The sequence below is a fragment of the Anser anser genome, assembly GCF_964211835.1.
Source record: "Anser anser genome assembly, chromosome: 5".
NCBI classification, from domain to species: Eukaryota; Metazoa; Chordata; class Aves; order Anseriformes; family Anatidae; genus Anser; species Anser anser.
Window position 1 is genome coordinate 60888759 of NC_139725.1, and position 18531 is coordinate 60907289.

The 18531-nt window shown below is 41.6% G+C and overlaps 1 protein-coding gene across 2 annotated transcripts in view; it reads right to left on the reverse strand.

Moving 5' to 3' along the window:
- MNAT1 (MNAT1 component of CDK activating kinase) overlaps positions 1 to 18531 on the reverse strand; it is a 124264-nt gene that overhangs the window by 71940 nt on the left and 33793 nt on the right. For both annotated transcript variants that reach the window (XM_083837632.1, XM_083837633.1), the window contains exons 2-5: positions 16589 to 16741; positions 14834 to 14907; positions 5596 to 5699; positions 1271 to 1411 (exon numbers count right to left, since the gene is read on the reverse strand). In XM_083837632.1, coding sequence (XP_083693758.1) covers positions 1271 to 1411; positions 5596 to 5699; positions 14834 to 14907; positions 16589 to 16741 — 472 coding nt within the window. The remainder of the gene's footprint in view (positions 1 to 1270; positions 1412 to 5595; positions 5700 to 14833; positions 14908 to 16588; positions 16742 to 18531) is intronic.

Genomic DNA, 18531 nt, shown 5'->3' on the forward strand with positions numbered 1-18531 from the left:
ATTTGCTTCAATGTTATACACCGACTGTTATCATGGGTGTTAGAATGTGTGTGTATGCATGTCTACACACACAAAAAAAAAAACCCTGAGATGTGAGTCTTGTTTACAGAACAAGTATTTATGGAGCTTATCTATAGCCACACATTGTCAGTGGATTTCAAATACAGAATCAGTAGCAAATTAAGCCAAAAACAAGATTAAGACCATTTCCAGGAGTAGCTAAGTTCCATACCCAACCTATCATTTAGGTGCTCTGACTCAAAGAGTTGATTAATGTTCAATTAACTCATGAGAATACTGTCCCTTGTTTTTCACTCCTCCACTGCAGAGGTGATTGAGCTCATGGAGCAGCTCCTGATTACTGCTTTGCTTCAGCACACCAGACTGTCGGCCACAGCAATTCAGGGCTGCTTAACAAGCAAACAGTGATAGAACTTCACATTATGCCTGAAGCAACTTCGGAGCTCCTCTCTACCCCCTCAAACTCTGTGATCAGACATTCACCACAACAGATGCAACCGTCATCAGCTGAAGGCAATAGAAGTAGGCAGTTGCATGGGCTAACACATGGCAGAACTCATTCATTATACATCAGGTTCAAGGTGGAGTAGTAAAAGTATCAGCTATGCTAGGGCAAAGCCATCCTGGATCACAGTCAAAGCCTGGGGCTTTCATATTGTCAAACTCAGTAGAAATCTAGACTTCCATACTAGCTCTTCTTCAGATACTCAGTGAAATTTCAACTCCTAAGTAAACCGTAAGGTGGTTATGCTCACTAAAGACATATCAGAAATACACCTCTGCGTGTCAAACAGCAACAAGTAAAGAGCCTTCAGTGGAAGCTCACTAGGGAAAGAAAGAAAGAAGCAAAAAAAAATACAACTGGCAGAACCAGGAAATAAACCTTCTTCTAAATATCCAAACAAGCCTTTCTGCATCTTATCCTGAATTAATTTTGTGTTGAAGCAGCCAAGAATGTTTTTCCCTATAATTTCCAAGCACCATTGGACATTCTGGACAATGATTCCATTCAGCCAAAGAACTTGTTGTGATATCCCAGACGCACTCTCCCACCAGTTCTTGGCTTACCAAAATCGCTCAGAGTTCTTTGTAGCATTGCAATAAATGATAGGAGACCAAACAGTCGTACAAAATTGGTAAGATAGGGAAACAGAAAGGGGCCGATGTGTTAATTACACAGTTAACTGGAAGAGATGAATACAAACATACCTGCTACAGAGCACTCAAAGCCTCCAGTTTTGTTACTCACCAGTTCATCCAAGAGTGCCTGTTTATTCTTCCTTTTCATCATCTGTTGTAGTTGTTCTTCTTTCTGTACGAGCAGTCGCCTTTGTTCATTTTCCTGTCGTTCCACCTCTAAAGCTTCCTCCAATTCTTCCTGCTCCCGTGTCTGAAATGGAAACATTAGAAATTCACTCACAGCAGTCTTCCTCTCTGAGTAGACAGAGTTCACCCACAGCTATATTGCCCATCAAAGGACCTAGGGCAGACCAAGTGATGGGAAAGTAGCCAAATTCTACCTTTTAAAGGTCATTATGGATGATGATCACACTGGACAATAAAAGGAGTTAGGAAGTTAGAATTTTTTCCTTGCTGCAATAGAAAAAGCATCCATCTAGATCTCGGTTCTTTAAATGTTAGAGAATGACAGTGGCTTTTCCTTATCTTAGCTCATTGCTCCCACATATCCTATTTCCCAAGAGCTGCAAGTTAAGTGACAAAAAATATAATTTTGCTATACAGTCCCTGATCAACCCTCCTAGATCAGTTGCATCTTGTATGCAAAACACACTGTGTGGTTATCACTAGTGTAGAAGAAAATCTCTCTGGATATTGAGAAGCTTATGAACTAGAGCATGTTTAAGCATGAACTATGAACGTGTCACATTCCCAAAAAATTAGGTATTTTTCCTACGACTTGGATAATACTTGTGTGCTAGCAGAAGTAGAAAAGAAACAAGTTACTAGGACAAGGTGACTGAGGTTTCGTTTCAGGATTTACTTCTTAAGTCTTTTTTAACCTGTAAACTATCAAGTCAACTGTATTTGGAACTCGGAGTGAAAGAAAAAAGAGGAGGGCTCAAAGACTACAGAAGCACAGACGGGGGGGGAAAAAAGCATTAAAGCTGAACAACTCTACCGAAGAGACAATCAAAAGAATGCTAGTTTGCAGGTAAGATGGGACAGGACAATAACATACAAAAACATTTTCCCAAATCGTCCTCCCCAGAAACACTGAAACAAAAGGAAATCCAAAATAAAAAAGCAGAGCGCTAACATTTTATAAGATTTAAATGGATGATTAATCCATAGGAATAGTTTAAGCAAAATATTATTGCAGCTTAATAAAATCTTTTTGTCGTTACTAGAAGACCCCAAGTTATATCAGAAAGCACAGTGATGTGATACATGCCAGAATATGCTGAAAAATATCCCTTTAACAGGCAGATCAAGCTGGTGGGTCCCAGGGAGGCCCAGTTACTCCTGGATGGAAGAGCTGACAGATCTCATCACTTGCCCCTGAGTCAACCAAAGATGCCTGTACCCTGTAAGTAGCAGTGACACGGGTGAACAGGTCACCAACCAGTGACCAACTGAAACTGGATTGTCTTTGCATTTAACCAAAGCAAACAAACAAAACTCCTCAAGCTGTTAACTGAGGTTATTTCTAAGAATTAAGGGATCTAGTTAGTTCAGTCATCAGAACAGAGAGCTCAGAGTCTTTAAGACATTCCAAGCCTCTTCCTTGCTTATGTATAAAAGAACTCTGCACTAAAACAAAACAAAAAAAAAATGTAGGAAAGTGCTAACAGATCTAGTCTGAAAAAAACAGTCCAGAAAAAATGTAGTCAGGAATAAGTAAACTGATATACAAACCTAAGCCAGATCAGACTGCAGCAATAACAGAAGAATTATCACAAGCCAGATCAAATTCTTTCTGAACAGAAGACCAAATAAAACAGTTAAAACTAAGAGAGCTCAAGAGGCAGCAAGGGTTGTGTCAAGCCTGACTGTAACCTAGACAGTTTCAAGATCGAAAGAGATGAAGATAATCTTGGTGAAGCCTGGAACAAAGTCAAAATAGCAAACGGGAAGAAATAAGTAGAAAAAAATGCCACATTCAATAAAGCAAAATCAAAAAAATTTATACACATTCACACCATAGAGTCCAGATAAAGCTATTTCAAGATTGAACAAAGCAGCAAGTGAAACTGAAGATCTAGTACCAAAGCAAAAAGTAAAGTTATGCTATGAGGGGACAACAGCAGTCATTTAAGGAAAAATACAAGTTTGGAAAAACTGTAACCAAGCTGGTCTTTGAACTCAGAGTGCAAGGCTTTTTTAAAATATACACAATATCTAGTCATCATTTTGTTACAATAATATCTTATATTTATATATAAATACAAAAGAATGACAAGAACCCTTTCTCCAAGAGTTCTTCAGCTTTTTTCGTTAACCTGTGTACTTAAACTTTTTTTCCACATGGCCTGGCACCAAATCCAGAGATCTAACAGATGGGTTAGCGTACAAGTAGCAAGATCATGAAGGCTTGTATTAAAAGAACAACAAGCAGTTGTTCAAGTCCCGAGGTGACTAGTTCAATAACTTCGTATTTGGATTCGTAAGAAAGAACGACACTCCTGACAGCAGGAGTGACAGAACAGAGACAAAAACAACTTACAGGCAATGGATTTGGTGACATTAATTCACTAGTTAGAAACAAAACAGGAGACAATGTGATACACTTCTTGATCACTGTTGATTTTGAACCTCTTGTATGGCAATGCTACAAGAGACCAACCACCTTAGGATGACACGTGTCAACGTGTTTCTAGCAGAGATGGGAAAACGGTGTTACTTTGTAAGAGGCAGTTAAGATCTCAGCTATAATACTGCTTTCAACTCTGCTCCCTTCTGCCTGCCAAACAAATTCAAACTGGAACAGACAAATGATTAAAAAAAATAATAACACCAAGAGCAACAGAGAATATCTGTGTTTCCTCAGGAGCAAACCACTACAGTGGACGCAATTATTTGTCAGTCCAAGAATGAAGGGATAATGACTGACCATAAGAAGTTTAGGCTAGGAATTAGGACACCTTTTACTATTCAAGGAGTAAAAGACAGTCCAGAACCTGACAAAAAGAGCTAGAGAGAAAAAGTACCATTTCAACTGTTGGGAGAGGGGTAAATTTATAGGGAAGATCATGCAGTTTTTGTAATACCCACTGTGGCAACCCTATTATTATGTTTCAATTGTTCAAAAAGAAATTAATCCAGATTTACTGGAGATCTGGAGACATGCAGGCTTGCCCAGCTTCTACAAGTCAGCCTCTAGCACAACAAGACCGTACAGTACAGAAAACAAAGAGCCGGGGGCCTTGGGTGGGCACAGCGTACTGCTGTGCTGCTTGGTATGATCATGCTGTGAGTGCACGTCTGTCTGCAAGTCAGGTAGATGAATGGAAAGTGGGCTGCAGGCAAAGCACCCTGTTATTACGGTGACCCTGGAGGTTGCGCCTACATCATAAAACAAGACGTAGCCGAAGATTTGGAAGGTCTCTTCAAGCTCTGAAGCACAGGACATTGCACAGCGTCAGACACGGGATAACAGATCAGAGATGGACCCCTAGGGAAATTTCCTTGCCTTTAAAAGGAAGAGGTTCAAACAAACATTTTTCAGATTCCAATCTCCTCCTGTGAAATCCTAGTGCTAAAGAAATCACTGGGAGTTTTGCCACAGACTTCAGGGGAGCGAGGATTTCACCCCTACTGATTTGAAAGCAAGTCCTTAGTGCAACTGGAATACAAACACAAAACCTTGTTATGTCACACTCTGGGCAGACATTTTCCTTCAAGAACCGATAACAATGTGTATTTTTATACTGAAAAAAATACTTAACAGATTAAACTTTTCTTACAGAAAGAAATGCTTGCAAGTTTATTTTTAAAGAACAAAATGATAACTGAGCCATATTGTAATGAATACATCTTCAAAGAACCATGTGTTTTGCATACAGATCATGTATACAATACTCCTGATGTTATTGTTACCAGCTCTTGAACAAAAATTTGAATGTTTGTTTCAACATCTTTCATTTTAAATTTTGCATAAACCAGACCTGTGCTTTCCTTCAGTTTTACAGCTCTCCCTTGGGAGCTTCCTAATGTCTGCGTCTGGATTCCCTTTTCCCTTCGGATGAGAAAGGAATGGTTGTCCTGGTGTAGGAATGAACTTGGTCTCTCCTGGATATTATCCAACAACACTGCCAGCATGCATGCAGTAGTGATGTATTAGATGCAGACTTTACTGCTTGTCCCTCTTTCTAAGCCCTTTCCAAAACAAAGGAAAATTGCATTTCAACTATCAATTTAATCTCTTTTAAGCAGCCCTAAATATCAGTATCACAGAATATTAGTATACTATATATTTTTGAATACAAAGTGAAGTATGCATAGTGCCTTCAGCTTTGACTTGCTTTTAAGATACCTCAGAAGCGCTCCACATTGAACATCCTTTAATTCTTTAGCTAATGAATAAAAATTGTAAGGGAGAGAAGTTAGACTAACCAGTTTTATCTTGTTTTTCTGAATGACTTCTTTGTTATCCTTCTGGTACAGCTCCATTTTCTTTTTGGTGTTCTCCAAATCCACATTGTTAGTCAAGTTAAATACTGCATAAATATTAGAAAGACAGAAAACAAAAGTATTAGGTCGGCATGCACTACTACAACAAAGAAATACAACTCATATTCTCTATCACTTCCAGAAACAGACATGAACATCACAATAATAGAATATACTTAAATATGCCTTGAAAAGCAAGATACAATCTGCTAAATCCCTGCAAACTTCAACAGAAGCCAGTGATGTTCCTTTAGATTTATACATCTGTAGCAGATGAAAATTTAAGTTTTGCATCCTGTTTTGTGAAACCGGTAAGGACATACGTGAAAAATCATGATATTCTCAGTAAAACACTGACCTTTTTAAGTCCTAAGAACACAGTTATTCCTGTAAAATGAAGTTAGACTAAAACATACGCATTGTAAGAAAAGGTTAGAAATTAAGCTGTTCTATTCCATAAGATCGTCTAGTGCACAAAGAATACAGAGATTGAATTTTCAGGTACACATAAAATTCCTGTAATTTGATGACTTAAAAGGCACCAATGTACCATTACCTTTATTATGAAGAATCTGTAAATGCATCCAGATTAATGGGTTAAAAGACATTCTTTTGATACCTCTTGGTAGTGACAGACTGTATCTCACATAATTATGAGCCAGCAGGGTCAGCCAGCAGGCTCCGTAGTTCAGCAGAACATTCCCAATTATCTACATATGGCATGGCATATACCTCAAGAAATTGAACAGTTTCTATAACCAACAGCTTGAAAGATGTAGATGGTTTGGATGACTCGTAATTCGATACAGTGCCTGAGCCTTTCACCTCCAGGTCACTGGTTCAATTGTGGGTCAAGTGAATTCCAACTGAAAGCCATTATCACTGCGAGGGCGCTTGGTGTTTGCCATCCAGAGCGGATGCTGGGCTCACACCCACATCCCTAAAGCTACTGCAGACCACGAACATACAGCGTTCTCCCCCAAAACCTCAACGAGCTTTGGTTACGTGCCTACAGTAAGGTTACAGGAGCAGCAGAGAAATTCGCAGTGCCGTTGATAAATCCCTCACAAGAGAACAATGGCACAGGGATTGCGAGAAGCCAAACCCTCAGGAAGAGAAAGCGGTTCTAGTGGAAACACCAGCACAGGGCCTGGAAGACTTTTATTCAGTTCTCTATTTCTGGTTTCTCAAGTGACTAGGGCCAAATGAACCCTGGGCACATACACAAGTAACTCTGCAGCGGTACAAGTAAGACCAACAGAGAGAAGTAGAAGGAAGAACCATGAAGTCTGTGTCGTTACCCATGAGAACAGCCCCCACCTCAGTTTGGTAAAGATCGACATCCTTTATTCTTTTCTCCTCTCCACAGGTAACACGGCAGAAATTAACTTTCAGGAGGGTTCTAGGTAAGAAACCTCAAATAGCCTAGGCTAGCAAACCAGCTGAGAGAAACTAAAGAAAGAGCAAGAAATCAAAGCAGAGATCAGTTACTGGGGGTGAAAGGGGAAGGCTGAAAATGCAAGAGCCGTGAGGTTCAGCTCAGAGCAACGCAGCCACACAGCACCTCAGTACTGCCAAGCAGCGGTGGTCCTGCTCCCACGTCCATCCCAGGCGCAGGTCTCGCCTCTGCTCCGACTGCAGGACTCTGGGTGCTCTGCGGTGTCAACAGAAACTTCTCAGTAACCTGAACTGGCTCAGCAAAGGGGATGGACGAGTGCCAGAGATGGTGCAAGGGAAGTAATAGAAGTGTACAGATGGGAAATAGGAACGCTCTCTTTCCAGGAGTACAGATGCAACGTTATCTTATTTCTATCAAAAAGTATTCAGCCTTTCCTTGAACCGCAGCAAAAGGGTTAGGCAGGATATAGTTGAGAAATTCCTAACCTTAAAACAAGCAAACAAAATGCTCTATTTATTATTTTTCCTCTTTTCCAAATAATAAGCAATATCAAAAGGACTGACATTTTAATTCAGCCTGGCTCCTGCAAAACAGCTCAACTCCTCCAGCCCCTACCCCACCGCCCCGACCTCAGAAGGGATGCGAGAAGCAGGTTGGTTTTGTGCCTTAAGCATTTGATTGGGAATCAAAACCTGGGTTCAATCTCCAACTTGGCTACTGTTCCAGGGTAGATCATTTGCCCTCTGAACTGGCGGAACCACATCTGTAAGAACCACAAGCAGGAGAATAAAGCTTATTTTTCTATATATATTCTGCTTTATCTCCTTACTATAGTTACTTGCAGCACCTATCTCAGTGTTGTCCTGATCTCAGGTGGAGCCCCTGGGCATCACTATAACCCAAAGACACCATGCTGAGAGCCCTGTGACTTTCAGAGCTCAGCTCCTTGGTTTTTGGAAGCAAGTTACCCATTTTGATTTTTGTTTGTCCCTCTCCAGAAGGCATAAAAACATTTTCCAATTTCATATTGCAATAAACATAACACTTTCTGAATATGGCAGCATTTCCTTAATAAAACACATTATTTCAGTCTAAATCTTTTGTATTTTAGTGGAGATTTGACCTCCAGCTTTCTAGCCTACAGCTTCCAGCCGACAATCAGCTTCATATTTGAGTATGATGGCAGAGAAGAATTGTCATGTGAAAATGCTGGCATACAACCAGGGCTCCGCAATGACAGCAGCTGCATGGGAATGTCAGCACTTCCTACAACTTAAATCCACACACCAGCTCCCTAAACTCTTCAATGACGACACAAGAAAGAAATAGCATATGAGACATGCTGTGCTAAGCAGGATGTCCAGATGCCACCTTCAGGTGCAAGAGGAGGAACACGATGAGATGCCAAATGCCTTTGGGCTGCTGAATATCATGGGTATTTCTCTAAAAATAATCCAGCAATAAGCTGATGATCTAAGTTTTTGCAACTATTGCTGCTTGAAACACTCGTCTTTTTTTGTTTGTTCCTTTCTCAGTTATCATTAATTACTCAACAAGACACAACCTAGGCTTGTAAAACACCAAACATAAGACTTAAAACTCATACTGGTGAAAGCAGGCAAGTTTTAGACACAGGCCGATGCCTGCCTTTATTTAGAACTACATACAGAAGTGAGCATATCTTGTTATTCAATATAGCAAGTGTTTATTTCTTAGTGTTCTTCACTTCACAAGAAATCTTCAATATCCACCCACGTAGATTCGCTGAAGTGCTCGCTGCTCTGCTCACGGCAAGGTGAAAGGTTCCTTTCTCCTTCTGTTCCCCTGCTGTGGCTAGAAGCCCCGGGTAAAATCCTCCCGGCAACTGGATCTCCTTGCACCATGCTGGTTCTGCTCTGCCAGTCTTCCTCTGTCACTTGAGGAGATGGGAGGACAGCAGCAGGCAGAAAGATTCAAGTTTCCTACACCCTCGAAGACCAGAGCAGATTTCTCCCATTGAACATTGACTTGCAGCCATCGAAGAGGAACATTATCTCAGTCCTACACATCCTTAGCTGTTGCTCTTCAACAAGCACTAAGTGGTCCACGTTTCGAGATTTAACATACCAAAGAGCTACGTTTTGTGGGAACAGTGTTAGGACCTGGATGTCTCTATCCCAAGATCAGTGTTGGCAGCTGTCCTTGAATAAACGCAAAGAATTATCTTCCCTCCTACAATAAACATCCTAGCAGCAAAACAAACCGTGTTCTTTGACGCTGCACAGTTATCAGTGGCCACCCACCCAGCCAAAATACCTGCCAACGTGTTTTCATGAGTTTCATAGGTCTCTCCATCAATATTTAGGGAATACAGATTCTTGCCATTCTATCCTCACAATTAAAATTGTCAAGTCCATTTTGTAAGGGGGACTAGCCATGAAAGATAACTGAAAAATTATTTTTCTCTTCTCCTGGGTCCCCTCCACAATTTACCTAGCATTTGATTTGGTTTGATTTGGGTTTTGCCAGAAATTTACTTTTAGTATAATTCTTCCAGATATATTTAAAAAAGGGAACATATGTAAAACTAGAGGAACCAGAAAGAGTTAAAAAAAAAAAACCTCACATGCTCTACCTACCCTGAAAAAACATTGGTATAGGTCTGAATATGACTGGCAAAGCAGATGGCTAGTTTGAAAAGGTTTCAAAGAGAAGACAGACTTATTTTTGTCCATGTTGAAATATAGCATAAGCTGATATAAGAGGCCTGAAACCCTTCAGGGAAAAGAAACAGAAGCTGTTTTGTATGCAACAATTATTTATCTACTTATCCATCTCACACTGGTTGGTTTATAAATTGACTTGCCTTGAGACATCTGTTGAAGTACAACAGGAAGACTATTGTGTTTTCCTGAAACATTTCATTCTATTTAGGTAAAACTCCCTACTGCTGAAATTCAGCCTTTACAGGGAGTACTTTGCTGCTGTAAAATAAATAAACTTTTATTGTGCGCTCCTATTATAAATGCAAAAGCATTTTCCTAATTATTATAAAGGAAACAAAAAAAATTTGAGGCAAAAGTTTGGATAACTTGGCATAATAAGTTGTCCAGAGATGCAGCAGTATGAGTGCATGTTGCTCCACCGCGCAACTGCAAATTAAACCCACCCAAACTTCCTCTGAGATATTGCAAGTTTTGAGATTTCTCCTCCTAGCTCCTTAAGAGACAGTGATGTAACTATGTTAAAATATTTGCTCTTCAAATACTAGGCACACTGCCTCTCTGCCAAGATAGATGATTAGTCCAGTGACCTCGAAAGTCCGCTCCTATGTTGATCCTTTCTCCTCTCAGGCACAATCCACTTAAAGCCTCCACCTTTCACTCTCTCTACTTCTAGCTGAATCCAGCTAGTGGGAGACACAGACCGGGCACAAGGAATGGTCACTCCATGCATCGAACTCTCCTATAAGAGACATTAATGAATTATGGATGCCTACAACTGCAAACAGAGGAACAAAAAGAACAGTAAATCATAATATATGTGCCAGTGTATGGCTGACACTACTGTGACAGTCAAATTATTGTAAGCTTTATGAAATTTTGTTATTCGACTGGGATGGAGTCAAGATCAATTTTTATTTCTTAAGGAGAAAAAAATGATTGCATGCTACTTAAGCAATAAACCACAGTAAGTTAATCAGCTCTCTCTTCCAACCATTAACACTTCTCTAACCTCCTCCCCCTCGCCCTGTCCACAGGGCACCTAGCCAGAAAAAAAAAAAAAAAGAACAGAATTGCCTGTGATTACCTTGCAAAATACAGTGTTTGATCCACACTTGGCATGAACCAGCCCTAAATTTAACAGATACTTAGTATTTTTTATCAACAGTATTCCTCCCACCCTACCACAAACAACCCAGCCATTACCATGTTCATAAATAGCCAGCTGGAGACTGGGACTGGCAGAAGAGCAACTGCTTTGGGCAGAGCACTACGAACGGAGGCACAACCACGTCCCCCGTCCATGCAGGGAGTCCAAAGTTCCCGTGGCACCTTAGGTCGGTGTCTGGCCCTACCCATGTCCCCATACTTTTAAAAGGAGTAGTCTGGAGGGAGAGGAGATGGACTAGATCTTTAGAGGTCCCTTCCAACCGACATTTCTGGGGTTACTACAAAGCAATTGTCAGGAAAAAATAAAACCCAAAACTAAGCCAGGAAAAATCTCGTTAGGCATTATTAGTTATTTCTGTTTATCCTCAGTTGTCTTTTATTGCGACAATTTTCCAGAAAAACACCCTGGCATGCTACTGACTGATTCAAATCCCTCATCCCCACCAGATCTAAGGAAGATCGTTTTGGCTGGAACAGCGCGGCACTGAAATCTTTGTTCAGATGAGATGGCTGAAACGGACCTTTGATAAAGCTGCCCTTTTTCATACTGAGTTATTCCCATTGTTAGCAGCAGCAATACCATCCTTGTGCACACACACGGAGGAAAAAGACCACAAAGAATAAACAACATAACCCACAAGCGATCGTAGATAATAAAATCCTGCCTATCCGAGGATCGCTTGTCTGACAAATGTTCTGAGCAAGACAAGCCACCAGGCAGCTGGGATTGCACAGTCTCAGAGAAGCAATGAGGTACTGGAATCCGAAGGGCACAAACACGGTAGCCTCCTTCCAAGATGAATGTACTGAATGTTTTAAAAAGCAATAATTACTATTAGGAATCGTGTTGCGGTAATGCCTAGAGGCCTCATTCAGGTATCAGGAGAACGGTGCCAAGCAGTGTGTGTACACAGGCTAGGAGGCGGGCCCTGCTTTGGAAAGCTTTCACACCAGGTTTTTAAAAACTGGCTGGGAAGATACCCTGGGGAAGAAGAAAACCTCGTGGAAAACACAAGCAAAGTTTGCATGATGTCCAGAGACTGCAACCTGTAGTACCACTCGAAGGTTTAACCTTGTCCCTTCTCAGGGACACAGACCTGCCTTATTCCAGTAGATGTTGCACGTACCTTTCCCAAAAAACAGGTTTTAACCTTTTCACTTTATTTTTCTTCCTAGTGTTAATGACAACAAACTGTTTACAATGTTCTCAAATTGTCCAACTGATTTTTCTTCTGGGGAAAGCCTGCTTTAAAATGTGGTTTCTATTTAAAGCCTTGTATAACACATTTTAGCCCAAAGCGTTATTTAGTGGCTACATTCTAAACCACTTAAAAATGTGTTCTTTATAATAGAAATCTTAAGAGGTGACTACCCTAATGTTTGACCTTTTCCCCCCACCTCTTTTGCTTTACCACCCAACACTCTCCTTTAAACAGAAAAGTCTGTAGATATAATACACCTGATATGAAGGGGGGAAAATGTGTTTCAAGTGAGACCATACATCAATCGAACGAGACGCTGCAAACGTTGGAGCTGATTTACCTGAAACATTTGGAAAAGCTATCAGAATCGTGCCAGGGTCACGTGCAGTATACGAATACAGGATGTTTACATTTTGTCTTTGCCAAGCAAGCACTTGATTTTGATCCCCCTCCACCCTCACACCCCAACAACAAGATAAGAAACAAAACTTACAAGCAAGGAGAAAACGGGGTAACGCTGCACTTTTTATCACTTCGACCTTCTCAAAGGAAAACTGGAAATTTGGAGCAGGGGGAAGCAAGGGGAAAATCTGGTTCTCTGCTGCCCGGCTTCCTGAGCTGGCAGCTCCACCACCCGCCACCAGCCACTGCCAACCTGCTGCACGTTGGCCCCACGAGGCAAAGCTTTGCTCCGCATGACTACCCTCTTTCTTTCCCTTCTCACAGCCCAGCTTCCCATGTGCGCAAATGAGCAGGGAATTCACATACACAAAGAAAAGGAAATTACCAGTCCTACTAGCAAAATCTGAAATACCCACAGAGTTGAAGACGCCTCCAACACGTTGTTCAGCCGTGCCGCACACAACACGCACAGCAAAAATGCTGGAAGAAGTCTGGTACGTAGCAGTAGTGTGACAACTGTCAGGTGGGGAAGAGTTCAGGGAAACAGGAACAATCACCAAAGGTTGAAAGGAAAATATGTGCAAGGAGCTTTATCACCAGCAAAAGGAGAACAGGGCTTATGTTCTTATCAGAGGTGTTGTTCTTGAATCTAACCAGCCCTCCAGCTTCTGGATCTACCTAAGCAGTAGATCATAAAGTTAGTAGATCATAAATATCTCCTTAGACTCTGAAAATTTAGAGCCTTCTGACTGCACCCCTTCCTTCCTCTCATCACCCTGGACAATGCATGAAGAAACGAGGAGGTACTTGGCCTTCCTAGTCCTTTTAGTAGTTTAGATGTCACTTTCCAGCAACTAATTTCAATTCCTGACAGCTCCATTTATTGAGCTTCTATGTTATGCATTTGCAGGACCAGCACAATCACAGATAAATTCACTCTTCTTCACAAGGTTATGAAGACCAGCTGTGAGCTCTGCTGCTTCGAAACCAAGTTGCCATCAGAGGCTCTGGAACCATTTGAAATTTAACAGCCTAATCCCAAGAGCAGGAGAATCGTAACATTCTGCACGAACTGATGAGGTTCAGGCAATTTCAGGCAAAGCTTCAACTCCCTCGTTGCAGATACCAAAAGCCCATGTAAGAGCAGTAAGTGGGAAACCTGTATTTAATGCTACATAAATAAAAAGCAGTTTTCCTTTCCATGAGCACACAGCCTCTTCCAGGATCGTCTGGCTAAGCTGCAACCATTCTTTCTACTCCCTCCCTCCTTCCCATACACCATCCAAAAAAGTATACAAACAGAACTACACCCACTCTCCTCCAGATATTTGGACCCGTATGAGTGTGCCTGGTGTTTCCCAGCCACACGATTTAGCTCTCCAGCCTCAGCCTTCTGATGCCAACAAAAACATGACACATTACTCACAGCACTAAGCGTACTGGATACATTGCTACAAAACAGCACAGTGCAAAAATGAGCAAGGGCTTCTTTGAGAAGCTGAAAGGGAGTGGCATCTCCATGTTTTCCTTCAAATCGCATTCACTGCCTCTTTTGCACTTTCTAAGCCACCTCTTCTTCTTCCAGGACTAAAAAAAAGAAAAGCCTCAGAAGCTTATATAAATCAAGAAGAAAAAAATTAGGAGTCACCCGTTTGAACACATCCATGTTTTCCTAAGCAAAATCCATCGCTCCACCATAAATCACAAGTCACCCTAACGAAGGAGAAGAAAATAAACTCCATTGACAACATAGTCCCTTTCCAAAGGGCAAAGTTCTACTTCAACTAATCCAAAGAGAAAGAAATCAATGTCTCTTCCTAAACCTCCTTCTTCTACACAGCAACAGAAAATGCTACCACAGTGGTATGTAAGGTCATCAGCTTCAAAGCAGCTTCAACTACTGTAACATGCAGAAGCAAAAATGACAAAAGACACCATATGGCTTCTGTCATGGTTGATAAAGCTAATAGGGGCATATAATGAAAATTTGAATTTCTGTTCTGTTTAATCTTTCACAGTGTAGCACTGACAATGGCCTGCAAGCCTTTCTTTTCCAGCTATAAAGCACTACTTCCTCTTTGAATCATGTTTTTCCCCTGGCAGATAAAACGTTTTACTTAACTGTGTCCTACAGTTCAGCAAATAGGATTGAAACGTACAGAAAAAAAATAATTAGATAAACATCTGACACTATGATAAATCCTTTTACAGAAACTCAACTTAGACATGCTCATAGGCAGTCAAGTCAGAAGATAAAAGCCTCTCATGAGCACAGCACTTCAAAAAATGCAAGCATTAAGACTTACCAATTTCTTCTATTTCTTCCAGGAAATCATTATATTCACTTAGACTGGGAAAGTCATCCTCTCTTTTATTGTATCTTTGAGAAAAGAGAAACAAGCATTTATATAACACACACAGATGAAATTTCAATTCAACAAGGCTCTTGCTGCAAGCATATTAAGTATTGACCTAGTTTTATCAACAATGTGCTTTGTGACTCCCACAACTGACCAGTGCACGGTCTTTAACAGGAGGCAGAAGTGCTTGTTATAAAGGAAGGGAGCCGGTCTGGTATAAATCAGTGCTATCTGTGCCTGCTGTTTGCAGATTATTCTTCCAGTGTTGCAGGTAAACAGGAGCACAGAGACTATTAGTACATAGTAATTTCCAGCCAGGGCTTCACCATGAAAAACCTGTTAAAGGCAGAGACAACAGCAACGCCCACAAGAAAAGCTTTTTCTACAAGTATCAGAAAAGGGAGTTTGGTTCTTTGCCAACCACAGAAAGCTTATGTCAGCAGCAAACTGAAATGCTACGTGATTATCTTACTCCCTATCAATAGATCATTCCAGAACTCATTTATCCAGCTCCTGATAGCTGGAAGAAGTAAAGAAATGAAGGGACAACAAGTCTGGTGAGAACACGGACAGGCTCTGAAAGTCAAGACACACAGGTTTTCCTCCCAAGAAAACATAAAGCTGAGATTCTGCCTGCTCTGCAAACCAAGATACATGACACCCAGGAGTATAAAAATCGAATTCTGAGAAGTCAAGCAAAATTCCAATTTGGAGGATTTTTTTGCCTACTAAAAATTAATCTGGCAAATCCAAATGGGTCAAATATTTTATATTTTCTGTTCTAAATATGCTTTGTGCTTGGTCAACTAAGCTGACTTCATTCCAGCTTGACTTTTGTTTGCTTCAGTAGACCTTATTATCAAACCTTAAAATTATTACTTTCCGCATCAGCATCTTGGTATCCAAGAAAACAATTTCCCTACACCTCAGCAATATCATAAGATTCATTTTGCATCATACTAAGTCTCAGACAAAGGCTGCCAAGCTTACAGTTTACCTGTAGGTTTAGTTTTGTACAAGCAACTCTCTAAGTGTGCTACATTCCATTAGGTTTTCTTTAAACAATGCATCAACTGGCCTGCTTATTTTCCTCATAAAATGTTGTTTCATGGCCACAAGGACTGAGACGTAATTTTAGATGTAATTTATCTCAATTGCAAGAGCTCTTAAATCTGCCTGACACAAGGCTTGTAAGCAAGCATTTCCACTAACAATTGCTGTGTGAAGTAGAAAACAATGTGAACATGGCTTCTCTTTTGTCCATTTTCAGTCGGAAGGGCGCTAGCCTTCAATTCTCAGAACAGGTCCTCAGGCAACAAAACAATCACCGTCCTGCTTCTCGCCCTACTCCCATGTTCACCCCCTCCAAGGGAAAGCAGCTGTAGTCCTCCATACGTAACCATCTCCACTTCGAAGGCAGGTCTTTGCCAGAAGTACACCACACAGAAACACCCAACATTTTCTACTGCTAAGCAGGAATTCCTCTAGGCTACGTTGAGACTTCATTCCTCAGTTGTTGCAGAGTCAGATTCTCTGAAATCCCTCCATATTAAATGGAGTCAAGCTATGTGATGGTGGTGGTGGTTTTTTGGGGGGAGAAGGGGGAAGTTTTTTAAATAACTACTGGAGGAATAAGTCAATTTTTGGAAACGATGATCCCTGAAATATTCGCGTTCCATTCTTTGAACCAGTGACACTCACATTTTCAGCACCTTCTTACGAATTTCCACTTCCTTGTCAACAGCAGGATCCTCAAAGAGCTGTACCCTGAAGTTACTTTTCCGCAGGGGGGTATCGCACTCGTGGCAGTTCCCAGCCCCTCTTACAAACAGCAGCTCCACGCAGCTCTCGCATCTGAGGAAGAAAGGAAGAGTAAAAAGGCAGGCACATGTTAAACGGTAACTGACACAGAAGATTGTCCCCCCCCCCTTTTTTGGTGCTCCCACACGCATTGCATCGCCCCTTTCTTTCCCTTTTTACACCCAGTACCACCAGGCTCTGCAGCCCTTCCCGCAGGTACCCAACAACTGCAAGGAAGCACAGGCTCTCCCCCAAGGGCAGGAAGGAAACGACCAACCTCAGCAGCACCATGGCGTTTATTCGCCCTGCCCAAACAGCTTGCGCCTCTTTGCTCAGGCTCAGAATTAATCCAGGGACACCGATGTCCTTTGCGTCAAGGGGAAGTTTGTTCATGGACACTGCCAAACTCATCGCACACGGACTAGACGGCAATATCCTTATTTGCTCTTATTTGCACTACCTGGCAGCACAGAAAGCCCCGGTGATGTTCTCAGTGCCACCCTCAGTGCAAGCAGGGATACCAGATCTTGCTTCTCAAGATCTTCAGATCTTCCAAGCACCCACTGCTATCACCACGTTACAACTGTTACAGCAAACCTGAGCTAAACTCCAGCCCAACACACTAAAGGAATCAAAAATATTCTCTATACTATTTTTACCAGTGCCCGGCTCTCCTCTGCCTTCTGCAAAGACTTTTAAAATGGCACATAAATGCACTTCTTACCCAGGCTGCACAGAAATAAGGCAATACCACCTTTCTGGCTTTCTTTATTCTGTCTTAATGAAGATTGCAGATTTTAAGACAATGCTTGGAACAAATTAGCATTAAATAAAGGGAGAACGCACAAGAAAGCTAGTTATTTTAAATAAAAAGAAAGCATTTGGGTACTAATAAGCACAAATTTCCAGCAGAGGACAACACCTGCTGCAGTCATTTCCTGCTGCTACGGGGGCAAGAGGGTGTCTATTTATAACTTTGGTATATCGAAGCCAAGACAGTTGTACATTAAGGGCTAGGCTGCATCGCACCTTCACAAACTCAGCACAAAACTAAACAAGTTAAGAGAAACAATACTGACAAGGCTGCAAAGGATCTTAAACAAACCCTCGCCCCGCCGACCTACTCCCAACTCGACTGGTTCCAGTATGCTCAGAGCAGAGCTGGCCGGAGCCGGCTAGTTCTGCCCAGCTTCTGTTTTCAAGATTAGAAAGCGCAAGGCAAATTCAATTGTATCTTACAATTTAAAAAAGAAAAAAAAAAAAGTGCAGTTTTTTTTTTTTTTTGTCAACAGCAGCAGAACTGCAGTTTCGTAATGCATCTCGCAGCTGACTGCACCAAAGAGCGAATCTGGGATTTACTTAGACATTTTCCAGCCCAGGAATTCCTCTAGCGAGAGGAACAAACACATTTAAATATGATTTATCTGTGAAGGGAGAGATCAAACCTTTTGGCACACTACATCTCAAAGCCAGAAGACATCGGGACATCAGCTCAGGAGCTGCCCTTCTCTGCGAAAGCCTTTTAACTCGCTATCATGGCAGAAGCAACACCGAGTGAAAGAGAGGGGGAAAGGAAGGGAAAGGCTCTCGCCTGCTTCCCCCGACCAGTCTGTGCACGCAGCAGCCCTGTACCTAAGGACAGTTTCGCCGTCTCCTTCGTTTTGGCAGCCAACGCTGTTTGTACCTCTCTCAACACAGCAACCGAAGTACTGGGGGGGGGAAAAAAAGCCCGTCTCCTCCTCCCTGTTTTTAAGTTATAGAGAAGGGAGTGCAAGGCTCCAGAACTTGGCAGGTGGATCCAAGCGCAGGTGTTTGCATTGTTTTTTAGCGTGGTGTTGCCTAAG